Source organism: Scyliorhinus canicula, chromosome 12, assembly GCF_902713615.1.
Source record: "Scyliorhinus canicula chromosome 12, sScyCan1.1, whole genome shotgun sequence".
NCBI lineage: Eukaryota > Metazoa > Chordata > Chondrichthyes > Carcharhiniformes > Scyliorhinidae > Scyliorhinus > Scyliorhinus canicula.
In genome coordinates, this window is record NC_052157.1 from 150,982,611 (window position 1) to 151,010,587 (window position 27,977).

General features: G+C 42.5%; 3 protein-coding genes across 19 annotated transcripts in view; 1 reads left to right on the top strand and 2 right to left on the bottom strand.

Moving 5' to 3' along the window:
- The window catches only part of nf1a (neurofibromin 1a), a 330,336-nt gene that overhangs the window by 176,186 nt on the left and 126,173 nt on the right, over positions 1-27,977 (top strand). The window lies entirely within an intron of this gene.
- omgb (oligodendrocyte myelin glycoprotein b) lies at positions 4,788-8,703 on the bottom strand. Its single transcript, XM_038814526.1, has 2 exons — positions 8,576-8,703; positions 4,788-7,549 (listed from the first exon to the last, which is right to left on the bottom strand). Exon 2 carries the CDS (start codon positions 7,540-7,542, stop codon positions 5,659-5,661), a length of 1,884 nt encoding a protein of 627 aa, XP_038670454.1. The 5' UTR covers positions 7,543-7,549; positions 8,576-8,703; the 3' UTR covers positions 4,788-5,658.
- Positions 15,762-27,142, bottom strand: LOC119975049. Its single transcript, XM_038814527.1, has 2 exons — positions 26,934-27,142; positions 15,762-18,204 (listed from the first exon to the last, which is right to left on the bottom strand). The coding sequence occupies exon 2, from the start codon at positions 18,143-18,145 to the stop codon at positions 17,105-17,107; it is 1,041 nt and encodes a 346-aa protein (XP_038670455.1). The 5' UTR covers positions 18,146-18,204; positions 26,934-27,142; the 3' UTR covers positions 15,762-17,104.

Consider the following 27,977-nt stretch of genomic DNA (forward strand, 5'->3'; position numbering starts at 1 on the left):
TATCAGACCAGCCAGAACTCTTCATGGGGAAGGAGGCCAACGTCCTTGCCTTTGCCTATCTAATCGCCAACCGAACAATCCTGCTCGACTGGCGATCAGCAGCACCATCCAAAGCTGCAGACTGGCTGTCCGATCTGTCAGAATTTCTCCAACTGGAGAAAATCAAACTGTCCATCCGGGAGTTGGATGAGGACTTCCACAAGACATGATAGCCATTCACCAACTTGTTCCAGGATCTGTTTGGAGCCAACAGCCAATAAGAGTGTGGACGGGGGGGATGAGAGAGAGAGAGAGACTGGAAAGTCATGGATAGCAAGGTGAGGGGTGTTGGAGAGAGAGGGAGGGGTAAAAACCCACAAGAAGCTTGTGAGCCGCTGGGTGCACAGCTGCAGTCGGATAAACCCGAAGAAGGAGGACCAGAGAGAATGGCAACAAACGGAGAAGACGAGCCAGGGCCAACAACAGACAGGGCAGCACTGGCAGACCAGCCAAATAAGGCCCATAGTCACTGAAGGGAGACAAAGCAGACAACTGTAAATATGTACAATGACCGTAGCCTGTTGCACCATGGTTGACTCTTTTTCAAACTTTCTTTTTATTTTTTTACTTCTCTTGTGTAAACCAGAACCGCACCCTGATTGCCTGATTGAATAGTATAAAGTGCTACTCACAGGTACGACACCTGTGACTCTACGTTCATACCACAAATATGTCATGTAAAACGATGCGTTAAATAGAAGGTGTGACAATCCAATAGAAAGATTGAGATAAAAAAAGAAATGAAGTAGTTGGAGGTATTAACATGATTCAGCATTGTGACGTTGGATGATGTAACTGCTCATAGCAAAAATATGCCCCAAATTGGTTCTGTGGTTGTCATGGGCATGATTGTATGAAACATGCTAATTGATTCCACACAGTTACCAGCTGTGTGGTTGCTGTTGCACACCGGAATTTCTATAGCTTCTGTTTAAAGGGAGTATTATGCATATATGACACACACATTCAACTGAATCTGTATATCAACAAACATTTTTAAAATTAACAATCTTTATTAGTGTCACAAGTAGGCTTACATTAACACTGCAATGAAGTTACTGTGAAAATCCCTCAGTCGTCACATTCCGACACTTGTTCTGGTACACTGAGGGAGAGTGCAGAATATCCAATTCATCGAACAATCACGTCTTTCGGGACTTTGTGGGAGGAAACCGGAACATTTGAAGGAAAGCAGACACGGAGAGAACATGCAGACTCTGCGTAAACAGTGACCCAAGACTGGAATCGAACCTGGGTCCACGCCGCCTTGTATATCAACAAACATTAATCTCAAGTTTGTCTCCTGGGCTGAACCGTCCAACCCATGATATAAATGCTTTTAACCTGAAGACTGTAATCTTGATGCTGTGCTTTGAGCAGGTACTTGCAATTCCTACTTGCATACTCCACAATAGAGATGGAATTTGAGACCATGGGTGGTGGCTGTGTGCAGGTGAGATCACCGCACGTCAAATTGACACCGGTATTCACCGGTTTGAAGAGGTTTGTGTCTTTTTGTTTGACACACAATAGGAAATTTTGTTGCTCTTAGCTTTTCCAATGCCGTTAGGGAAAGAAAGACTTGGATTTATATAGCACCTGCCATAGCCTCAGGATGTCCCAAATACTTGCCAACCAGTTAAGTACCTTCGAAGTGCATCCACTATGGTAATGCAGAAAAGTAGTTTTTAAATCCAATATTTTGATCAAGAAACATTTATTTCAGGCAGTTGGGGATCATGTGCATGTTGTCACTCAAACCTGACATCCTCTGTGGGAACAGTCTTTGAAAACAATTTAATAAATTGGACAAGTCTGCATTGCCTGCCATGTCTGCATGATGAGGTCTTTCTACACTATGTTGATCATTTTGATGCAGTCTCAGAACGATATGCTGTGTTGATTCCTTTATATTTTTAAAAGTGGAATAGATTACCAGGTTTTGAATTATTTGCTTCAATTAACCATCTTGGATTGTTGTCCTAGCTCACCAAAACTGCTTCCTGCAGCTGGATTTCAGGGTTTGAACATGCTTTAGTTTGGGTGCAATGTATCTTAATGCTTTAGGATCTGGTCACTGCCAGCAGAAGAACCTTTCGCAGCCTCGGGATATCTCAAAGCACTTTGTGGATGATGCAATATTGCCGTAACATAGAAAATATGGCAATCAAATTATGCACACCAATCTCCCCAAAAACAGCAATCTGATCACCAGAGAATGCTCTGAGTGGTGTTGAATGGAGAGGGAAGCGTTACCCATGGGATCTCTGTGTACACTGAGAGGGAATGCAGGGTCCTCCATTTAGTCTTTCACCCAAAAGAGGGAACCTCTGACATTGCAGCACTCCCTCAGTACTTGGCTGTCGTGTCAGCTTTCCTGTGATCTGCACATTGAGGGTTTCCTGTGTCAGACCAGATGTACTGCAGCGATATTGGATTCTTAAGCCATTTCCAATTCAACTCAGTCAACATTCTGGCTCCTTGGCTAACTCTGCCCTCATTTCATTCTATCCCCTACTCCCAGCATGAACCTTTACTCAGTAGTACTAATTTAAATACTTTTCAAATTATTTGAAAGCTTCCAATAGCCAGCAGGTGTAGATTTGCTGACAGTTTTTAAAGGCGTTTCCTTCCTGCGGCTTGAAATTTGCACATTTTATTTGGTATATGGACTCAACTAGTATTAAATGTGCCCTGTGTACATCTTGTTGCTAAATTGGAAGCATTCAGTTCAGATGGGTGCTGCGCCTTTTAAAACTCTGGGTTAAATCTTTTAGTGGCGGGTAAGCTGCACGGTGAGCCAACTATGCAAACATACTCTGCATCTGATTGCTTCAATGTGAAGAAGCCATTCTGGAGTTGTCTACACTTCCAGTCTCTTAAGCTACTGGGAAATGCCTGCAGAGGTCAAATGCATAAAAAAATACAACGCAACAACCTGTTGCCAAATCGGTTTTGTTTAAATTTGCCAGTAAGCCATCTCGTGCCAACCCAAGTTGGCTTCAATTTTGAAAATTCAGATTAAAGTCATCATTTGCTATGGTGTTACGAAATTCAGTGACGGTTTCTGGGCTTGCAGGGCACAGTTCGAGCACTCCTTCTTGGAGTACGGAGTAGTGAATGATGATCTTCAGTAAACACACACAAGACACGGTGAATGTGAACCCAAACATACATTTAGAAAATATGTTGGGACCTCTTCAGGATTACGCAAGGCGAGTTTAGGGTTCGGGCATCAACGGTATCTGGGATGGATTGCCAGAAAAGGGGGCTGAGGGCTCATTAAGTCACATCTAGCTGATGTAATGGGAAAATAGTAAGCTTCATTGCTTTTTGAAGTAAATGGTCTACAAAGCTATCTTCATTGCATTGTTCTCTGATCCATGCAATTATATTCAGAAGTGCACAGTGTTGCTGTACTTGCAGCTTTTCTGCCGCAGGAGTCCCTCAGTGAGCCATTAGTGAAGTGATCTTTTGTTGCAGCGAGTCGTATTGTAGCATTAACATTCACTGCCCTCAGAAGGGGATTATTTTTGAGATTTTCATTGTTGCTCCCAAATTTAGACTGATTGAATTTCCCATTCTGAGAAGGAAAGCTGCTATTCAGGAATCATGCAAAGGGTTGTATGTGATAATTCAGCCAGATATTTCCTGTATTCATAAAATATTTAGTTTTAAGGATCGTATATTTATTTTAATGTATATCATTCTCTTGGGATGTTAAATGGATGAATTAAAGAATCCACAGTGGAATAAACTGTATGTGATCTCCGGAATTCTGGCTGGCTGCTTCACACTTGTTTTCCTATGTATGCAAACATAAACTCAAAAGTTTTTTTTATTGGATCACAGGCAGAAATTTTAAAGTTGGTTTTGAAATCAAACCCTGGAAGAATTTCACTTTATTTCCAAGCCCTCCGACTTTATTTTCTGTATCACACATTTACGGGTGGGTTTGCTTAAATGGGTTAATCTGCATCGGAACAGAGTTCTGTCTTGCTAAATTTGCTTACTGAATCAGTAGTGAGTACGCTGATAGAAATCACGGTAAATCAGAAGGATGATCTCCTTCATAAAATCAAGGGTTTTTGACTATGTTGCTTGGCATGAGGCCACTATGGCTTGATGCCACCTATGATGGAGATTGCAATTTTTTAAAAATCCATCCACAATGTGGGTGTTGCTGACTAGACCTGCATTTATTGCCCTTCCCTAATTACCCTTGAGAAAATGGTTGTGAGCCACCTTTGTGCAGTCATGTGGTGTAGCGACATCCATAGTACTTTTGGAGAGGGAGGTCATGATTTTGACCCAGCAACAGTAATATAGTTTCAAGTCAGAACGGGTGTGCAGCATGGAGGGGAACCTGCAGGTAGTGATGACATTCCCATGTATTTACTTCCCTCAGCCTTCCAGGTGGTAGAGGTGGCGAGTTTGGAAGGTGTTGGTGAGGGAGCCTTGTTGAGTTGCTGCAGTCCATCCTGGAAATGGTACGGACTGCCATCACTGTGCATCAATGGTGGAGGGAACGGAAGTTTAAGGTGGTGGATGGGGTGCAAATCAAGTGGGTTGGAGAGTGACCAAAGTTTTGCATGTTGGTTTGCCCTAAATTGCAAAATTAAGTGAGGACTTTGTCAAAACACACAAAATATTGCTAAGCTAAAAGCTTCCGCAAAAACTTAGTAGTGGGCAAGGTTTCCCTCCGCAGTCTTCCAGTTGGAAATTTTCATGGAGTGCACAATGAGTGGTTAAATAAATATATATTTTATTGCCTCCTTTCAATATGTTTGCAAGATTCAATGTTTTATTTGATTTAGTTATATTACATTGCAATTAACTTGTTATTTAACAAATAATTTTGTGGTTGCATGCATCCCACACACCAGGAAAAAGATGCTCAAGTTTTCATGTTACAAATAGAGGAGCAAGCCAGACGTTTCAGGTAGCACAGAAATAGTTTAGTTGTAAAATTATGAAACTATTCCTGAGTTTCATTTTACAGAAAAGGCTTGAATTCTGAATGTGTATCACAACTGCTTTATGTTGAAATATAAATAAATGTTCCATACATGATGGATAACCTTTATTAATAGGGGTACTTTCTGCTACTTGCTGGTGAATTGGTTTGTAGCAGAGGTTTGGTTTATTTTTTGTCCCCTTTCCTCGTGATGGTGGTGACCAATTGGGATGCTGTGCAATGGCACCTTATCCATGTGGTTGTTCTTCATGTGTGAGCCTTGACCCAAATGTTTTAAAATGCTATGCTGGTGGGGTTGGGGGACATGGTCAGTGGCCGCTCACATCTGAACCTATTCCTGTCCAGATCGGACATTCACAAGTGCACACTTTCCGCAGGATTTGGAGAGTCACTGTTGGGACTGGGGAGCTAAGCTGACCTTTTTTTCCTCCCTTCTTTCCCATTTGTGGGGCAACCCAAGCCTGACTGAATGAGGCTAGCTCATCATAGACTAGAGATCGGATTTGTCCTGTATGGCCCATCAAGCCATCAGAGTAGCCTTTGTTCTTGATCTGTTTTGGTTTTAAATTACAAACTACCTGATTAATTGACCAACGGTGGTGTTAACTGAGCGTCCGTAACTGTTACTTTTGTTTAGATGACTAAACGACCAGTGGTACCAGCATGGTGAGAACCATGATGTCGAGGGTTATCCCTGTGCCTACATGTGCTTTTGAGTTTGTGCTTTGTGCTGTTGTCACACTTTGCTTCACGCGACTTGTTGTTCCAGTGATTCCATTGATCTTTGGCACAGCAGTCAGACTGGTAGGAATAGTCTTGATGGTATTTGTGATGCTTTTCATTGCAGCATGAGAAGTGGTTGCATTGGCGAGACTAGACTCAGAGATTTTTGAGAATGCAGTGGATTCAGTTGGCCTGTGCCTTGTAGTGGACATTGGCTCAAAGGTCGACCATGACATTGATCCACTGGTCTGGCTATTCACAGTTCCATTCAATTTGTTGGTTATCATCATGGACTTGGTTGAGACTGTGCTGCTGGAGGTGGATTCGAGAGTTGCCGTGGGCATTGTGGATGATGAAGGCCCATGAGTTGCATTAGTATTAGCACTCGGGGGATTACTTGAACTTTCAGTGCTACCCATTGTTTGAATGGAGATGTTTTGGGTTATGAGGTGTGTTAGAGGTTCACGAACAGAGCTTGATGCAGGTGAATTCAAACTAGCACTGGTAACTAACTGCAAGAGGGATGAAGTTCCAGTTTCTTGACTTGATAGAGATTCACGAACAGAGCTTGATACAGGTGAATTCAAACTAGCACTGGTAACTAACTGCAAGAGGGATGAAGTTCCAGTTTCTTGACTTGATAGAGATTCACGAACAGAGCTTGATACAGGTGAATTCAAACTAGCACTGGTAACTAACTGCAAGAGGGATGAAGTTCCAGTTTCTTGACTTGATAGAGATTCACGAACAGAGCTTGATACAGGTGAATTCAAACTAGCACTGGTAACTAACTGTAAGAGGGATGAAGTTCTAGTTTCTTGACTTAATAGAGGTTCACGAACAGAGCTTGGTGCAGGCGAATTCAAACTAGCACTGGTAACTAAGTGTAAGAGGGATGAAGTTCCAGTCTCTTGACTTGATAGAGATTCACGAACAGAACTTGAAACAGGTGAATTCAAACTAGCACTGGTAACTGAGTGTAAGAGGGATGAAGTTCCAGTCTCTTGACTAGCTAAAGATTGGAACGTATTTGCTTCACTCTTCTCAATACATGGATGTCCAAGGACGGTAGCTGTCACCATCTTTATCCATGTTAGCAGATAAAATAGACTGTTCCGAGAGTTGCATTCCCACAAATTTCCATATAGTGTGATCAGCCGCAAGTTAATGAGTTGATCAAAAGTCCCATTTGGAATAAACGTGAAAGAATTGTTATTCAGGTACAATTTTGAGAGTCCACCTTGATGAAAAGTATCAGGGATTATATTGAGCAAATTGTTGTGAGATAGATCTAAAGTCTCTAAGTTGTAGGGCATGTTGGTTGGGACTGTCCAGAATCTATTTCCACTGAAGTTGAGGAATGTGAGGCTATTTAATGTGTTGTTAATTAGAAAAGCCCTTTCAATCAAATTGTTAGACACATCCAGAATTCTCAGGTTCCACTGAGTGGCGGTGTCTTCCTTCTTCAGTATTTTGATTCTGTTACTGGCGGCGTAGATTTCCCAAAGCGCCCGTGGAAACTCAGTTGGCATATGAGTGAGCAGATTGTTGGACATGTTGAGGTACCTCAGGTTGATGAAAGTTTTCAACTTATCACCAAGATCCTTAATGCCATTGTTGGAAATGTTTAGGGATATTATGTTGTCCTGGATATTCTCGGGAAGCTCTGTTAAGCCTTTGCCTGAGCAGTCTACATACCTGTCGTTGTGTTTGCATGAGCACCCTGAAGGACAGGTCGCTGTATTTGAAGGTAGGATGCACAAAAGGGCCAAGAAGCAACTGGATAAAGTGAAACAGTCCATCGTTTTCCTATAAAAGAAGATGATTACACATTGGTTTGTTTGCCATCCACAACACAAATAAATAATCTCTGCTGTTTTCCTCCATACCATGCAGCATTCTTGGGATGAGCTGGTGGACAAATCCAGTGCACCCAGAATAGGAAAATGAGCTGCTCGAAGCAACAGGTTTGCTTCACCCCCACTTCACAAAACAAAATACTCTGGAAGTACCTGACCTCGGCTCAAATGGGGCCGTTCAGTGAAATGGCTTGGCTGACAGAATAATTGCATAGAGAATCTCGAGCCCATGCCGTGCATTCTAATACTCATGTGGCACAGCTCCAGGCTGGTGTTGGAGCGCGCCTCATGCCTGGATTTGTTTAAGAACCCAGATGTCTGAATGCTCCATTATTATTGCCTGTGAAACAACAACTAGATGCACAATGCTCTGGAATGAATAAATCAACAGTGTTGCAGCAAAACATTTGTGCCAAATTGGTACAGTTGTGTTATGATTGTGGTTTTTCTCACAATCTATTCATAATAGGACATTTCTGATGAATAAATTGTTGATTTAAAAAAAATGATTTCGATAGAGTTTTGATTGATGTAACGTCCTGTGCTTTTTTTTAAATCTGAATTTTTTTAATAGAGGCAATTAAAATATCAAAAAGCTTTACTATGACGTTGATTGTGATCAAGAAAGGCTGCTTAAAATAATTAAATATTCATCCTTCACTAAAGTGCCAGCATCAGTTCTGTTTCGATTAATATTCGCCAATCAACCCATTTTTTAAAAAAAAGCAATAAAGGTTTAGTTCCGTGAAAAAAGAAAAATCCTGGACAACAGTGTTTTATCCTATCGCTAAAAGCAGAATTATAGCTGCTGTGAGTGCTGTCTTGGGTTTTATATTCGCAAGCACGGCATAAAAATCCAATTTAGCTGGTCTCGACAAATTTGCTTCTCTCTGCAGTCTCCAAGAAATGGTGCAAATGAGAAAAATATTTCAAATAAGAGAATAAAGCAAAATGCAGTAGAAAACAGTGTACTTACCAAGGCAGCACTTCACAAGAGAATCTTTGCAGCTGAAGTGTTCTTGGTGCAGATGTTCAAATTCTAGATAGCTGCTTTACAGAGGAGCTATTTATACCCACTCCGAAACGACGCAGGAATCTTAGTGTAAGCACCATGCCCTGTTCTGAATATAATCTAAATTACGTGTTATTGACAATATGACCTCATTTCTACACCTCCCTAGCGTGAGTATGGCACAGAAATTTAATTTACTACTTTGGTAGCACTTACATGAGTGACAGACAATTAGGGCAGTGCAGATCTATTGTTTGTGCAACCTGTAAAAAATATAATAAATCATGAACACTTTGTGAAGGGGAATGTTAGATTTCTGTATAATTGAGACCGCAGGTTTGCAGTTTTTTTGGAAGGGTGAATGGGATCATGGAATGTCATGCTCAAAATGGTTTGGAGAGCAAAATCTAGAATCCCGTGCAATAGAATATGATTTGCCATCAGCCACGGTTATTATGTCGCTGATGAAAACGCATCGACGCTTTCTGTCCTGTGAGGGTTGCTGAAAGAATTTGGGAGTAACGTGCAACAGATTAGTTTGAATATATTGTTATAATTTCACTCAGTTTGTTCCCCCTTTGTCAAGCTTTCTCTGCTGGGAAGAAGGATGTGGACGAAAGTGACAGTCTGACTATCTTGTGCTGTTGGTGATTGCCAGTTTCCCCTTGGCATCCTTGAATACCTGCTTTTAAGCCGCTCGCGCAAGTGGCCGAGGAAATCTCACAAAATAACCTTGGTTCTTTTGCCTTGTTCCCTCTTCTATAGTTGCTTTTTTTGATGTATTGAAAAAAAAATCATCCTTGTTCACTCGTACCTCCCTGGCGCCTCCTCTCCCGATCTCTAATGTGCCCTAGCCTTGAAACCCTCTCTGCTCTTCCAAAGCTGACCTCTTTATGCATCTCCAATTTTCAACACTCGACTATTGCACTTTCAGCAGCCTGGGTCCTCGGCTCTAGCATTCATCCATTCCTTAAGTGTCTCCATCTCTGCAGCACTCCTTTTAAGACATTTGTTAAAAGTGACCTCTTTCACCCGGTTTTCAGTCACCTGACCTGATAGCTCCTTGGGTAACTCGGGTGTCCAATAAAAGCAAAATACTGCGGATGCTGGAAATCTGAAATAAAAACAGAAAATGCTGGCAAAATCCCGCAGGTCTGGCAACATCTGTAGAAAGAGAAACCGTTAATGTTTCAAAGTCCGTAGGACTCTTCAGCTCTGAAGAATCATGCGGACTTGAACTGTTCACTCTGTTTCTCGCTCCCAGAATGCTGCCTGACCTGCTCGGTTTGTCCAGCACTTTGTGTTTTGTATTAGCTCAGTGTCAAATGGTATTTAACAGCACATTAAGATATTTTACGCCCTTAAAATTGCTATATTTATATAATAATCTTTATTGTCACAAGTAGGCATATATTAATACTGCAATGAAGTTACTGTGAAACGCCCCTAGTCGCCACGTTCCAGCGCCTGTTCGGGTGGGGCGAATTCAGAATGTCCAATTCACCTGACAAGCACGTCTTATGGGACTTGTGGGAGGAAACCGGAGGAAACCCACGCAGACACGGGGAGAACGTGCAGACTCCGCACAGACAGTCACCCAAGCTGGGAATTGAACTGGGGACCCTGGCGCTGTGAAGCAAAAGTGCTACCTACTGTGCTACCATGCTGTCCTATATAATTATTCATGGACTTGTTTTGTGTTCCATTTCATCCCTGCTGTTGGATTGTTGAGTAGCCTATAACATTCCCCATGGTTTGATATGTTAAGGCTGTCCTTCAGTGAGTCCGTTTGGCACATCCTCCGTTCTGCGGAAATTCATTAAACCTTTATTTGATCGTTTCTGTTGAATTAAAGGAAATCTGTGTATTCCAAATCAGAAAATGCTTTGGGAAATGGCACTTACAAGTTTAAATGCCTTCCCATTACATTGTATTTATCACTATTTGTGCAAGAAGTGGCACTGTTGACATCTGTATCTGACAATTTCTTGTGCAAGTTGGTCCCTCCGCTGGAAGGTTGTGGGTTCCAGCCCCACCCGGGAGAGTTGAGTGCACAGTTTTAGCTGATGCGTCATTTTAAATGGGACAGTAAACCAAGGTGAATGTAACAAATCCTCAACACTAGAAGAACTGGAGAGTTTTGGTGTCCTGACCAATGTTTATCCCGCAATGAAGAATACAAAAACAGATAGTGTTCGTTTATATTACTGCTGTCTGTGGGACTGTGGTATGTGCAGATTGGCTTCTGTGTTTGTCAAAGTGATAGCTTACAGGACTGCACCCATTGACTATTAAGCGCTTTGGAATGTTGCTTTATAAATGCAAGTTCTTTCTGACCAATTTGATCCATGTAGTGGAAAAGTGAATGATGAGGGTGAAGAGGGGGTGTAGTCTAGAATTGTATCCAAAGAGTATTTTCCCGCTACATTGTCTCGAGGACGGTCTATCTTTTCAACTAAATACATTTTGCTCTGCATTTTTACTTTAGCATTTTTAAGACAACATGGCAGGGATGGAGGTTAAAATGTCTGCTCGAAGCTGTCTGTCGTGATAAGTGTAGCCTCAAGAATACAAATACATCCATGTGAACAATGATGGACAGAAAAAGTCCCTCTGTTCCATCATCCAGCCTGTCACACTCGCATCATATGAACATGTGAAGACGATGGAGATTTTAAGAAAGAACAACATGACATATAAGTTGCTTGCTCGCAGTTGGTGGCTACTGAGCTAGGGATGCAAGATTGATAGAATAAGTTTCTAGGCAAGTTGAATCCTATAACATGCCCTGCAAGTTGAGTGATATTTTGAGTAACAAGTAAATAATATTTGCCTCACTTGTACATTAATAATGTTCTGGGAGAATGAGTGATATTTCATAGTTATGCGTGTTGTAGTTTTTTTTTTAAAGAAAATATTTTATTAAGGCATTTAGAATTTTAACATTTTTAAACTAAGAGATCCAACAAACACAAAAAACCCACAATAACATAAGCATCTCCCCCCAAACATAAACCCTGCCGATCATGGTCCATGTAACTACGCCATCTCACGGTTCTTCCTTTATTGATTTTCCTACCCTTATTCGTCACTTCCATGCCTTCCCCTTTCCCTCTCTACCCCGCACCCCTGTTGACGGCCTAATTTTCCTTGAAGAAGTCGATGAACGGCTGCCACCCCCGAGCGAACTCCTGTACCGAACCCCTTAAGGCGAATTTGATTTTCTCCAACCTGAGAAACCCCGCCACGTCGCTGACCCAAACCCCCGACTTTGGAGGCTCCGAGTCCCTCCATCCTAGCATAATCCGTCTCCGAGCCACCAGGGAGGCAAAGACCGAAACGACGGCCTCCTGGATCTTCCGACACACCAAAATCACCACCTCTGGACTCTGAGTCACCTTCTGTTCCGGGCCTCTGACATTACGTCTGCAAATTCCTGCCAAAAGCACCTCGACCGTGGGCATAATTTGCAGGACTTTCCCCCACACCACCCACACCTGACCTCTGCCCCCTCAAAAAACCTGCTCATCCAGGCCACAGTCATATGAGCCCTGTGGACCACCTTGAGTTGGATCAGATTAAGCCTGGCACGTGACGAGGATGCATTAACTCTCCTCAGGGCCTTCTCCCATAACCCAACTTCCATGTCCTCTCTCAACTCCAACTCCCACTTATGCCTGTTGTAGTTTTAATAAAATGAAGTAAAGCAATATACTGTGGCATAGGAACCAAGAATGGGCATAGATATACTTGTTAAATTTTCATATTGGTACTTGTAAACCCTCTGAATTTCCTTTTTTTCATGTGGGTGGCATGGCAGCACTGTGGTTAGCACTGTTGTTCACAGCGCCAGGGACCGGGTTTGATTCCCGGATTGGGTCACTGTCTGTGTGGACTCTACGCGGTCTCCCCGTGGCTGTGTGGGTTTCCTCCAGGTGCCCAGGTTTTCTCCCACAAGTCCTGAAAGATGTGCTTGTTAGGTGAATTGGATGTTCTGAATTCTCCCTCTATGTACCCGAACAGGCGCCGGAGTGTGGCAACTAGAGGCTTTTCACAGCAACTTCATTGCAGTTTTAATGTAAACCTACTTGTGACACTAATAAAGATTATTATTATTCTTAATAATGCATGGCAAGCGCAGATGGGAGCCAGCTTTAACACTGACCCCAATTTAAAATGTTGTCAAAATTGTTTCTATATCTTCAAAGTGGAAGCGACCACTACACCAACCCAATACCTTCGCTGCATTAGCTGCCCAGTAATAACATTTAAGGTTTGGCAACGCCTGGCCCCCCCCTACTGTCCATCGCTTTGAAGGACTGCCCTATGAATCCTTGGGATCTTGCCCGCCCATCTAAAGGATGATAGCAACTTCTTGATCCTCCCAAAGAAAGATTTAGGAAGGAAAACCGGCGGACACTAACAAAAATCATGGCAGGATGTTCATCTTGATTGACTGGGGCCTGCCCGCCCAGGACAGGGGAAGGTTATCCACCATTGCAGGTCAGTCTTGACTCTACTTACCAAACTATAATATTTCAGTTTACGGTTGGGCATAGCCTCGTGCCACTCGGATCCCCAGATACCTTAAACTAGATCTGGCCAAGCAAAATGGAAGCACCCCCAGGTTGGCTCCCCTTCCCGTGGAGTTCACTGGAAAACATTACTCTTTTCCAGATTTAACTTGAATCAGGAGATGAAGCACCTCAGTTGTTCCATTATGTCACTCATAGTGGGGACCAGGTCTGTCACGTAAAGTAAACGGCAGTGAGCATACAGGATCACCACATGCTCCACCACTCCCCTACCCAAGCCCTCAAAGCGATGGCCAAAGGCTCTATCACCAATGCAAACAAGAGGGGGAGATAGAGCACCTGGGTCTTGTTCCTCTATTTGATTGAAAGTACCCTGAGTTTGTGGTGATGGTGCGAACACTCACTGAGGGAACTTTATACAACAAACGTATCTATGACACAAACTTGGATCCCAACCCGAACCTCTCCAAAACCACAAAAATGTACCCCATTCTGCCTTGTTAAATGTCTTTTCTGGATCGGGCCCATCAGACTGGGAAAGAACCACATTTAGCAATTGCTGCACATTAAATGGCAATTGCCGGCTCTCAACAAATCCAGTCTGCTCTTCCCCAATCACCTTAGGAAGACAGGGTTCCAACCTCAGCGCTTGCAGCTTCATCACTATCTTGGCGTCCATGTTAAGTAATGAAATAGGAGGGTGTAACCTGCACTCCACGGGGTAAGAAGGGAAATTGATACCTGTACCAACGTTGCAGAAAGGGAGCCCAGTGCTCCAGAATCTTTAGACATCCTTACCAGTAACGGAACCAACTGTCCAGCAAATGTCTTGTAAAACTCCACTGGCAACCCGTGCGGCCCAGGGGCCTTACCTCTGTATCCACCATATAGCTGCCTCTGGACCCAATGGTGTCTTCAGCTCCACACGCCCACCTCCCCCACCTTGAGTTACTCTTAAACCCTCCAAATACTCCATTAATCTTTATTTTAAATAAACGTTTGTCGTTTTGATATGTTGCTGGTGAATATTGTTTTACTGACCGTCGGGAAGCATGTTGAAGTGTTCAAATAATGAAAGACTAATTCCACCCTGACCAGTTGACCATATGTATCAATGTGTTCTACCAAAGAGCTGTCCAAATATTTACTGCTGTTTTGTGGACATGCTTAAAACAAAAGCCAGGGTTAAAATCATTGTTGTGTTATGTAATTTGGAATAACACAAGCTGCCACTTGATGCAGTTTTGAGTAAAAGTTGCTCCAGACTTTGAAGTGAGCTCAATGTGTTTTATTGAATTATTAGCACAGTTGTTAATGAGTTCGACTCTCTGCTAATCTAAATGTAGTAACTCAGTCTAACTGAACCAGCCTTGCTCTAAGCCGCGTGCTGGGGTGTGATGCTGAGGATACACCCTGTCTCACTCTAGATGTTGGTCTGTGGAAAGAGGCGGGGTGTGAGCGCCTCATCCCTTTTATAGTGAGATAACACCCCTGAGTGTCCTGACTGCTCATTGGTCGTGTCGTATTCTATGTGTTCATTAGCTGCATGTTTGCATATCATGACAATCATCACCTTATCTAGTGCAGAAACTCTCCTATAATGCAGCCCGGCTGTATGTTGAAAAAAAGCCAATGCCTTTGCCTCTATTCTCTGTGTAAGTGTTTATCGAACTCTTTGTGAAAGAAGGGTTTCCTCTTTTTATTTCACCAGCTTCCATCGGTGTCCTTTGACTGCAGCTGTCTCTCTTTAAAGTAACACCGAGTTACCTGTACCATTTGCAATCTCCTCTTAACCAGTTGTAAAGTTCAGGTTTTTCAGTTTTTCCTCATGGCACATCTCATCTCTGTTTTTGGAATCAGTCTTGCTTCTTTTTTCTGATTTTGTTCTGCAGCATTTATATCCTACCTTTCTATTATTTTTTAAAAATTGCTTTGCTGCACTATCTGGGCAATGCATTGAATGTGACAATAATTACTTCCAAGTCCACTGTGAACTATTAATTCCATATGCATACTCTGGCCCACTTATTTTCTTTGCATTTTTTATTTCACATTTATCTACATTAACAACTAGAAATAAATGTGCTCTATTGGATAGCCAATCTGATTCTACTTTTAAAATGTCCCCTTTTTTTTGCTCCAGCCCCCTCCCTTTTATTGCTATTGCTCTTCCTATTTCTGAAGTTAGCCAGAGAACTTGTAATAGTCAAAATCTATGCATTCTAATAATAATCTTCATTGTCACAAGTAGGCTTACATTAACACTGCAGTGAAGTTACTGTGAAAAGCCCCTAGTCGCCACATTCCGGCGCCTGTTCGGGTACACAGAGGGAGAATTTGGAATGTGCAAATTACCTAACAGCACGTCTTTCGGGGCTTGTGGGAGGAAACCCATGCAGACGGGGAGAACGTGTAGACTCTGCACAGACCATCACCCATGCCAGGAATCAAAGGTGGGGCCCAGGCACTGTGAAGCAACAGTGCTAACCACTGTGCTACCGTGCCGCCCATAGACCAGTATTCCATTTGTTCAAGTTGAGGTCTTTAGATGACATTCTATGTACGAATGTAAAATCCGGCCTTATGAAAACTCCAAATGAAAACTCAAACTCTAATTGGCTGTTTTCATTTCCTTTATTATGTCTCTCCTTTATATTCAGATATAGCACATAAACTAAAACTTGCTGATTATAACATCCAGAGCCAGGATATCAAAGCATTATATGTAAAATTGAGAACTGCAAGTAAAAAATTTCATTTGTAACCATGCTCTGAAATATTTTCTTTATTCTTAGCAATTCTTCCTCCCACATTTAGTGAATGACTATATGGGTACAAATGACAATTGATTAGATTTTAAAGTCTGCAACTTTCTCTTGAAACTAAATTCACACACAAATAAAATACTAAAATGTCATTTCAGTGAGGGTTGAGTCGGTTACAGAAATTGTGAAGAAAGTTGAGGAAGGCCAGCGCATGCAGTTTTATAACAGAAAAAGCAATCTGCGGTCTCATAAAATATGGTTACAAAGCATAACTTGCTGCTTTTTCAGACGGCAAACTTGTCTGTTGAAGAATACTTTTTTCTTTTTTTGGGTGCGGGAGCGACATGTGGCGCAGTGGTTAGCACTGGGACTGCTGTGCTGAGGACCCGGGTTCGATCCCGGCCCTGGGTCACTGTTCGTGTGGAGTTTGCACATTCTCCCCGTGTCTGCGTGGGTTGCACCCCCACAACCCAAAGATGTGCAGGTTAGGTGGATTGGCCACGCTAAATTGCCCCTTAATTGGGAAAAAAAATAATTGGGTACTCTAAATTTATTTTAAATTAAAAAAAAATACTTTGAACAGCATTTAAAAAAATATATATACTCCTGTAGTATTTGAGTAAAGTCACCCCATTTCAATTTTTGGACTTTTTTCCCCCATCTTTAATATCAACCAATGAAGATTTATGTGTTAAACTCTGCTATTTGGAGTCTGATAAAAAGGTTTTATTTGCCATCTAAATACAGGAAATGGAACATTTCCTGCTGGAGAGACCCCTTTAATTCTAGCTGCTGAGAAGGAAATTGGTGGATGGATAATAACCTGTTAACCAGTTACCCGTTGTTTCTGCGGGGGTGGATACGAAACCAATCGAGTGAAAACGCTTGTAATGCTGTCTTTTTGATTTAAAAAAAAAGCAGAAGTACATTAATGGAATGACAGTCCACAGGGGTTTTGTATTTGCGTGTCAAATCATGACACCAATTCCAACTTTACATTTCAAAAGGATGCAGTGCATTATACTTGAGTGTCTGGCTATTTTAACATGTCTGATTTTTATAATATGGTGTGGAGACTTGGATGCTCAAAAGCAGTTGTTACAGGAAGGCATCTTATGCCTGCTGACTTGCAACCCTGTAGCCAATGCACGCTTGCTTTGCAGGCGTGAAAGCGAAAACTAAAAACCAGCACTTTAGGCTGATATCTCGGGGAGTGGTGATGGAAAATTGGAATCATTCACAAGATCCAGAATATCCCCTGGAGGAGGGGGGAAACTGATAGTGGTGTCCGGATCGCCAGGTGAAACGTCTGGAGAGGGGTCAGGAGCCTCTGACTCCGTTGCAGGTGGTGGAGTAACTGGGTCATTATCATTAACCTGTGTGTCAAGAGAAGGTGGTGGTGGAAAATCTTGGCTTTGTGTTTGTGTTTCACTTGAAAATGGTGCTTCTTTTCCTGTTTCATTTTCCACTTGGGCGTCAGGAGACGCAATGAGCTTTTCTTCCATCTCTGATGAAGAAGCATTGATGATTCCTCCAGACTCCTGCACATCCATGTTATATTGGTCCAGTAAGGATTCACGGTTTGATTTTTTAGACAAGAAGGTGGTGAGTGAGGGGCGTTTTGTTGGAGTGAAATCATTATCATTGTTCTCAACTGCACATGCACCATTATCATCATAGTCTGGATTCGTTCGTGCCCAGTGGCTGTCCTGTACAGCATAGTTTGAACATCTTTTCCTCAGCAAAACGATGCATATTATGATCAACATTAGGAACAATAACCCGCCAATGACGTAAGCAATAATTCTGCCTGTAGCCCCAGCATTGTTGGATGAAGCAGCAGTAGATGGCTTTTTCATGGTTGACAGAATAGTGGTTGGCTCATGTGTGATCGGTATAAATGTGGTTGGCTTAGAAGTCTGATTTGTAGTTGTAAAGTATGAAACTGATTGAGAGGTCGTGCTTTCAGTCGTTTCCACCTCAGTTGAAATTGGGAATGGGACCTGTGAAGTGATATTAGCATTGTTTGTTGAGATAGAGGTGTTGCTGGGAAGATCATTTGAAGATGCACTTGTTATGGTTGACATATTTGTTGTCCAGGACATTTGAGAGGTGAACGTAGTTGAGTCGTTATATGAAGATGGTGCAGTTGGGTCTGCTGAAGTTGATGAAATGTTTGAGGTTGTGCCCCCATTCGCCAAAACCGCCAGTATAATCAACTGGATTACATTCATCTTAGTTTAGAAGAAGCAGGTTTTCAAAACCAAACCAGGTTGCTGATGACGGTAAATATCTGCAAGAATTAAGAACAAAAACATTTTTTTAGTTTTTTGTTTTGGAATTGTGTGGTCTTTCCAAAAATATTTCCACTTAAAGGAAGAAAAGATCTGGTGCTTTTGTGTGTAGAAAAAGGTGTGGCATGAACACATTTCAAGTGTCAAGTTAATTAAAAAATTCATACTTTAAAGCAATTTTAAAAGTCCCTGTTTCTAATTTGCAATTGTAACTGAAAGTGGCTGAAGCCATTGATTTTGTCCTATACCACCCTTTCCCTGGCCACGGTCTAAGGCTAAACCAGACCATTTGCTAGTTTGACACCAAACTTCTTTTTTTTTAAATTTAGAGTACCCAATTCATTTTTTCCAATTAAGGGGCAATTTAGTGTGTTCAATCCACCTACCCTGCACATCTTTGGGTTGTGGGGGTGAAACCCACGCAAACACGGGGAGAATGTGCAAACTCCACACGGACAGTGACCCAGAGCCGGGATCGAACCAGGGACCTCAGCGCCGTGAGACTGCAGTGCTACCACTGCGCCACCGTGCTGCCCCTTTTGACACCAAACTTGACCCTGAACTATGTTTTCAATGTCACATCCCCTATATGATATGACAAAGATCACTAACTTTCACCTTTATAACATCCGCCCCCACCTCAGCCCATCGGCTATCGAAGCGCTCAACCATATCTTTGTCGCTGTGGAATTCGACTAACCCAGCGCTCTCCTGTCGAACCCTGCACCCTCTGTAAACTCATAAAACGCTAATGCTTGTATCCTAATTCAAACCAAGACCTGTACATTCAACACTCTGGTGCTTGCTAATCCATATTGGCCCTGCTTTTTGTTTCATCATTCTGGTACTTTTTTTCCAATTCCTTTGCGGTCTCCCCTCCATTTCTCTGTAATTCCCTGCAACATTCTGATGTCTCTGCACTCCTCCAATTCTGAGATCCTGCACATCCCCAGTTGTCGTTATGAAACTATTAGTGGCTGTGCCATCAGCTACCTCTGCTTTAAGGTCTGGAATTAACCTTCCTAAAACTCCATCGCTCAACCCCTTTCCTCAAAGATTCTCCTTAAAAAGTTCCCTTTTAAACCAAGCTTTTAATCATCTGCCCAAATATATACCCAATGTGGCTCAGTCATATTTGTTTAATTTCAACCATGAAGTACGTGGGAAGTTTTACTGGGATTAAGGTGCCATACAGATGCAAATTGTTGAAGTGTAAGCTTCCCACTATATTCCCAATGTTGTCCCGCTCTCTGCTTTTGAGGGGTTAATTGAAGGGCAAAGAACAGGTTTTGGCCTGACTGATTTTATCTGCTTCAGCAATATCACTGAATTGTTCCGGCGCAGGAGGAGTCCATTTGGCCCATCATGTCTGCACCAGCTCTCCAAATGAGCAACATGACCTAGTGCCATTCTCAATGGCGCACACGCAGTCCAAGAGAATTTCTATTCAAATAATCATCTAATGCCCTCTTGACTGCCTCAATTGAACCTGCCTCCATCACACTTCCAGGCAGTGCATTCCAGACCCCAACCAATTCTTCTCTCATCGCATTTGCTTCTTGTAAATCACTTTAAACCTGGAATGTCATCGGTGAGAGCAGCAGATTGTGAACAACGATCCTCATTCATGGTGCGGATGGAACTGAATGCTCCAGTAAGCCAGCAGGAGTGGTGTTGAATAATTCTCTCCTCGCATGCGGCTTCTAACCAGCTAAATATAAGACAAGCGTGGCTGAGACATAGCTACCTAAATGGGTAGTCTGCTGCTCTCACCGATGACATTCCAGATTTAAAGTGATGGGTAGTCTTAACATTTTGGGTTGGTGAACAGATTGATCAACTGTACTTTCCCTTTGAGAGAGGTTCGTCTTCTGTCATTAGAGGATAAACACTGCCTGATGGGTTGCTAATACACACACACACACACACACACACACACACACGCACACGCACGTGGTTAATGTTTAAAAACATTCTTCCCCCATTTGGGATATTTCTAAAATGTTTGAATTTTCTGGTCAATAACAGAGCAATATGGGTGATGTCCTTGCAAATGTTTCTTGGCTGCACGCAGAAGTCCAAAATATACCAACAGCATCTGTATTAATTTCATACTTTGTATGTTGAACGAGTGTAAACTACAACAGATGTTTTGCACATCAATAGCCCACAAACGGCATGGGATAAATGGATGTTTCCACTGTTTTTGCTTCTATTCGTGAAGGAACATTGGCCATGAAAACCACCTCCTCTTCAAATATGGCGACAGGATCTTAAGTAGCCACTTTAACATTGTGTTTAAGGAGATAAGGACAGATGATCAACAGATTGGTTAAAAAGGTATTTTTGAGAAGAGGGGTTGAGCAACGGGAAGTTTTAGGACGGCTAATTCCAGAGATTTGGGTCAAGGCAAGTGGTACAGTGATGAAAACTGGGGATGTGAAAACGACCATAATTGAAGGAGCTGAGGTGTGTGGGCTGGAGGAAGATGTTGAGATAAGCGGGGGGAGGGGGGCATGCCAAAGAGTAATTTAAGAGTGGAAATGCTTATTAAAAGGGAAATTTGTTTCTATTTTCTTTGAATTAGAGAATGCTAAGATTGGAAAATTGATTAACGCTGTTCTGTATTCTCAATTAAATGAATGCCATCTCATTTCAGTGCATTGTACATCTGATCTGAAGATCTGAGAAAAGTAATCTTGTATTCAGCCTTGAGCACTTGAATGGTGCTCACAGAATGCGGTATGAAGCACTCTCTTCTGGTACAAATGTGTTTTTCTTGGCTTGCAGCATTGTAGCTCCTGTTCTCTGAGACCAGCCTCAGTATGTTGTGTTCTGATTTTTGAACTGTTCATCAAGGGAACAGAATCAGTAATGTTGCTGAAGTGAGCTCTTCACATTTACTTTGGATTACAATCAAGTGATTTTTAATTAATAGTATATTCCTGGATCACGTCTGATTTGATGCCATCAGTTTGTTGTAGACCAAGTGGTTTGCAGTATGGATCGTAGCCAACAATGGAAGGACTGTGCATCTGCAGTCTGCTGCAGTTCTGTAAGATAAGCACTTCTGCTTTCTGCTTCTGCAGATTAAAATTAATCTAGGTACGTAACTCTGATGTCAGTACCTGCAATAGTGCACTGTTGTTGCCTTAACTGTGACAGGCTGGCTGGTGAATGTGTTTTGAGTGGCTATGTGCATCTCTTGTGTTTGCGTGCTCTACCGTAAGCAGGTCTGTGCAAACAACTTCCAGACAAGATTGCATAGTCCAAGCAAGAATAAAGTTGTATGCTTCACGGCGCTGAGGACCCGGGTTCGATCCCGGCCCCGGCTCACTGTCCATGTGGAGTTTGCACATTCTCCCCGTGTTTGCGTGGGTCTTACCTGCACAACCCAAAGATGTGCAAGGTAGGTGGATTGGCCACGCTAAATTGCCCCTTAAGGGGGGTGGGGGGCAATCCTGATTACTTAATTCTTAAAATACGAATCGAATGTCCTGGGCCAGAGCTGGAAGTTTGTGCATAATTTTCAGCAGCAAATGTGATCTTGCGACTGACTTTTTATCTGAATTGGAAGATGCACTTTTAGAAGTGCTATATATACAATATTCGCAGTAATTTTATTACTTTGGGCCCGGTGAATTTGGATATCGAAAGAAAGTTCACATTTAACTGTACTCAACAACTAAGAAAGAACTCAGTTTGATTGAGTTAGACTCAATTAATTAATCTCTGCTCTGACCAGTATCTCTTGTAATTCATCCCTTTCTTTCTGGACTGCAGTGTTTTTTTTTAATAAACATTTTATTGAGGTTTTTTTTGGCATTGTAACAGCAGCAGTATAAACAATGTACATGAGAATATAAACATAGTGCAAATACCACCTTCCTCCCCAACAGGTCCCACCATTAATTAACCCCCTAATCTATGCTGAGCTAACCCACCCCCTGCTGACGATTAATTTTCTGCGAAGAAGTCGACAAACGGTTGCCACCTCCAGGTGAACCCTAACAGTGACCTTCTCAAGGCAAACTTGATTTTCTCTAAACAGAGAAAGCTAGCCGTGTCCGATAGCCAGGTCTCCGGCTTCGGGGGCCTTGAATCCCTCCAAGCTAAAAGTATCCGTCTTCGGGCTACCAGGGAAGCAAAGGCCAGACCGTCTGCCGTTTTCTCCTCTTGGATTCCCGATCCTGTGACACCCTGAAAATCGCCACCTCTGGACTCAATGCCACCTTTGTTTTTCATACCTTGGACATGACATCAGCAAACCCCTGCCAAAATCTCCTCAGCTTTGGACATGCCCAGAACATGTGGACATGGTTCGCTGGTCCTCCCGCACGTTTTACACACCTGTCTTCCACCCCAAAGAACCTGCTCATCCGGGCCACCTGGACTGCAGTGTTTAACTGTGACTGAGATCAGACTGCGACATCTATTTTATTTCTTGAACATGTTTGAAATACCACTTGGCATCCCAGTTTATGTTGGAACAATTCATTTCTTAATTCTTAATTTGTTTCTGTTTAATTTTTACTTCCTTCTCAGTTAGATGAGATAAAACCGCTTCTAAATTTCAACCTTGCTGTACAATTGGCAGCAGGAAATGGCGCACACGCAGTCCAAGAGAAGCTGCCCCCTTACTTCTCCCCAGAGCTGAAATTGGGAAGTTTCAGTGCAAAAGGTAGTTTCCCCAATCTATGTTTCCAAATGGCTGGCACGGTCATAGGTTCCTAAAGTAGCACATCTGTTCAAGTTACTTCAATGGATGCTGTGCATTTGTGTGTTTTTGTGCTGCGTTGATGAGGTCCAATTTCCCATCTCCCCAGCCCTACTAAGGCAAAGTTCTCAAGCTCAGCAAATAACCGTGCATGAAGTTCCCAGCAGATAGCCCCAGGGTGCTCTTCATTGAAGAAGATCTTCATAGAGTCATAGAATCCCGACAGTGCGGAAGGTCATTTGGCCCATCAAGTCAGCACTGACCTCCGAAAGAGCACTCTACCTAGGCCCACACAACCCAATAAGATGTGCAGGGTAGGTGAATTGGCCACACTCAATTGTCTCCTGATTGGGGAAAAAATTAATTGGATGCACTTTAAAAAAAACAGCATATCTTTTGGACACTTAGGAGGGGCAACTTAGCACGGCCTATCCACCTAACCTGCACAGTTTTTGACTGTGGGAGGAAACCGGAGCACCCGGAGGAAACCCACGCAGACACGGGGAGAGCATGCAATCTCCACCCAGCCAGTCACCCGAGACCGGAATCGAACCAGAGTTTCTGCGCTGTGAGGCAACAGTGCTAACCACTGCGACCCATATCTCACATCTCATGTAAACCTACGCTAATGTTGTCTGTTTCAGATGCACATCTCAAAAGCAACAAAAAGCTCTGGTTACTTTTCTATCCCTCAGTCAGGTACTGGGAGTTAGCTACAAGAAGGTGTTTAAATGGGATGGAAGAAAAATGTTTAAAACATGCTTGAGCAAATATTGGAATTGCGGGCAGTGCCTTGAGATGGATAGAAAGCTGGTTATCAGATGGGAAGCAAAAGGTTGGAATTAATGGGTAATTTTCCGATTGGCAGGCAGTGACTAGTGGGGTACCGTAGGACCCCAACTGTTCACATTATATATTAATGATTCGGATGAGGGAACTAAATGTAGTGTCTCAAAATTTGCAGATGATACAAAGTTGGGTGGGAGGATGAGCTGTGAAGAGGATGCAGAGATGCTTCAGCGTGATTTGGACATGCTAAATGAGTCTGCAAATGCATGGCAGATGCTGTATGATATGGATGAATGTTAGGTTATCCACTTCGGTAACAAAATTAGGACGACAGATTATTATTTGAATGGATGTAAATTGAGAGAGGTGGATATTCAGCAAGACCTTGGTGTCCTCGTGCATCATTCGCTGAAAGTAAGCATGCAGATACAGCTGGCAGTGACGATGGAAAATGGTATGTTGGCCTTCATAGCGAGAGGATTTTAGTATAGGAATAGGGACGTTTTACTGCAATTGTATAGGACGTTGGTGAGGCACACAATTTAGTATTGGGCGCAGTTTTGGGGTCCTTATCTGACGAAGGATGTCCTTGCTATGGAGAGAATGCAGCGAAGTTTTACCAGGCTGATTCTTGGGATGGCGGGTCTAAGTCGGTTACAATTATTTTCATTGGAATTTATAAGAGTGAGAGGGGATCTTATAGAAACTTATAAAATTCTAACAGGATTAGACAGCGCAAATTCAGAAAGAATGTTCCTGATGGTGGGGGCGTCCAGAACTAGGGGTCATAGTTTGAGGATAAGGGGTAAACCTTTTAGGACTGAGATGATGCGAAATTTCTTCACCCAGAGAGGGGTGAATGTGTGGAATTCACAGTAATGATAATGTAATCTTTATTATTGACACAAATAGGCTTACATTAACACTGCAATGAAGTTACTGTGAAAATCCCCTGGTCGCCATATTCCGGCGCATGTTCTGGTACACACAGGGAGAATCCTGAATGTCGATTTCACCTGACAGCACGTCTTTCGGGACTTGTGGGAGGAAACCGGAGCACCCGGAGGAAACCCACGCAGACATGGGGAGAGAATGTGCAGACTCCGCACGCATAGTGACCCAAGCTGGGAATCGAACCTGGGACCCTGGTGCTGTGAAGCAACAGTACTAACCACTGTGCAAATGTGCCACCCCAACCATAAAAGGTTGTTGAGGTGAATACGTTGTGTAAATTCAAGAATGCATTAGATAAAGCTCTTGGGGCTAAAGAGATCAAGAGATATGGGGGGAAAGTGGGATCAGGGTATTCAACTTTATGATTAGCCATAATCATAATAAATGGCGGAGAAGTGCCGAATGGCCTCCTGCTTCTATTTTTTTAATGCATGTCTGATGCTTTAGTCATGTTTAGACTGAAAAATGTCTTGCTCAATATAGTATACATAAAATATATGCCCCTCATATCTCAGTACAGTACATCCAAAAGAACTTTGCAGCTACTTTTGAAGTGTAGTCATTGTTGTCATGCAGGAAATGTAGCAATTAGTTTCAACAGCAAGGTCTCAGATCGCACGGTGTGATAATGACCAGCTAATGTGCTTCAGAAGATTGCCCAGGCCACTAGGTGAACTTTCCTGTCCTCCTTTGAAACCGTGCCATGGAATCTTGTAGACACACACACACACACACACACACACACACACTCCCTCCTCCTCCTCCTCCCCCCCCCCCCCCCCCTCCCCCAAAGAGGTTAATTGAGCATCTCGTCTGAAAGACAGCATGTTTGAAAGTGCAGCACCTAGTACAGTAAAAGCAGGCTAAATTATGTGCTTGTGATCTGGAATGAGACTTGAATCCACATTCTTCTAAGTCAGAGATGAGTGCTACCACTCAACCATGGCTGAGTATAGGTAACTTTGGGTTGAATATATGCATGAATAGATTTTACTTCATTATTATAAAGTAGAAAATCCCACAAAAGATTGCCTATCTGCAACACCTGTATCAATAGCCCCTTAAAAGGTTGACAAGGCCATCTTTTCCATGTGTTGCTGACTCTTGATTGTGCCATTTTGTCTATGCTGTGTATTTAAGAAGAAGCAACTGTACGAAGTGATGTTGAGAGGTCTCAATGTGAATGCCACAATCTAAATGAATGTCCTGTAACTCCGTAATTAATCAATACACTTGCAGTAATTACATTCATTGGTCTGTTACCACCTGGTAGGAGTGTCAGCGTGCATCAGACACTAACAATGTACATATACCATAAATTCTGAATCAAATTACCAAAAGAAGAAATTACCCAGCCATATATTATGCAGTAAAATAAATGGGTGACTTCAAGTCGGTCACCTAACCTCAATTCAAATGCCAAGTTATGGTGATGCTGATTTGATTGAGTGCCCACGATTCTCCCCCAATTTATCATGTAATCAGCTTTCCATTGTTGACTACATATTTTGTAAGCACCATACACAGTCTCTCTCTCTCTCTCGATTCCCTTCGCTCCCTCTCGAGCGGTCTGGCTCTCGCTGGCTGGCACAGTCTGGCCCAATCGCGCACGCTGATGTTCATGGCCGAGCTCGCTTGTGCTCACTGCCTTATATTCTTTTTGCCTCTTTCTCTCTCTCTCATTCTTTCTCTCTCTTTCTCTCTCTCTCTTTCACTCTCTCGGTCTTTCTCTCGATCTTTCTCTCTCTCGGTCTTTCTTTCTCTCTCTCTCTCTCTCTCTCTCTCTCGGTCTTTCTCTCTCTCTCTCGGTCTTTCTCTCTCTCTCTCTCTCTCTCAGTCCTTCTCTCCCTCTCTCTCGGTCTTTGTCTCCCTTTCTCTCTCCCCCTTTCTGGTGTCTCTGTCTGTCTTTGTCTGTGTGTGTGTGTCTCCCTCCCTCTCTCGGTCTCTATTTTTCACTCTCTTTTTCTCTCTCTGTCACTCTGTCTTTACTCTCTCGCTCTGTGTTTCTCTCTCGCTCCCTCTCTGTGTCTCTTCCCCCCCCCCCCCCCCCCCCCCTCCCCCATGCATTCACTCTTCGGTTAGTTTGCTGAGCAACAATGTCAATGAGAGATTGACAATTTGAAAGCACTAGCTAAATCTGACTAATTGTAAATTTGGGCTTCTTGACTGATCGCAAATTGACAAAACTATTTTCAGTGTCCTATCAAAAAGTTAATTTGTCTATGCATTCAAAACCTAAATCACACTTGTGCTTTTGCAAACACTTACCATTGATTGAGGTTGGACTTGAAGGTTGGAGGGTGATTCTACATCTGCATTTCCTGTGCAGTTCGCATTATTATATAGGCAAGTTCCTATAAAATTAAGAACTTTGCATTTATTGCCACGCTCTGCACTGAAGTGTCTTCTCCAAGCCAATCTATCTGTGGTGTTATGCTGTCATTTGTTAATTTTGAGGTTTCACAAAAAGGGAAGTAAGTGTTGCCCGGATGTAAAGAAATAAGCTTGAAAAGAAATTGCTAAGTCCAGGCATTATTTTGAAAATAAAATTTTGAACTAAATCAGTTAAGATTAAGTAATGAATGCCAAGTTTCCAATGTTGTGTCATTTGATGCTTGATTCTAATGCTACAGTCCGAGAACTCACGTTCATTCTTCGGCAGTTTGGCATTTTATTTTGTTCCTGGTCATTTAGACTTAAAACAGTTGGTGTAGTTACACAACCTGTACTGGTGAAACTCTGTTCCTAGTACTGTTCTGTGAAATTCTGTGCGCGACTGTCCCCTCTCTTCCCCATCTGAGAGTTGCACGCTGTTGTATTTTACAACTACAGTCATTTAATGAGTTTAGTTCTGAATTAAAGTTGTTTGAAAGCAGCGCAGGTAAGCTGAACGCAACTCTCATTTTAGTCATTTCAAACCTATCTATGTCCAACCTCTTAGCCGAACACTGCAAGCTAGGTCAGGAAATTGACTCTTGGCTAAGCCACTCAAATGTGTTGCAAATGTGTCCACTAGTAGTCAGGATTGTGATTTTGATTAATAAAAATGTGCCATTTAGACTTAGGAAAGGTAAGTGATCCCTAAAGGAGTGCTGCATAGATAAAGCATTTTGACAATAAATGTATATGGCCCTCCAAATTATTCTCCAGATTTTGTTACAAAAGTCTTTATGGATTTTGCTGAATCAGTGTCAGCAAATCTTTTCTTAGGAGGGGACTTCAATTGCCACATAAATCCTTTGGTGGACAAACTTCCATAACCAGAAATCCGTCCACTCAACAGGTGAAGAACATTTAGTGTCTGTGTACGGG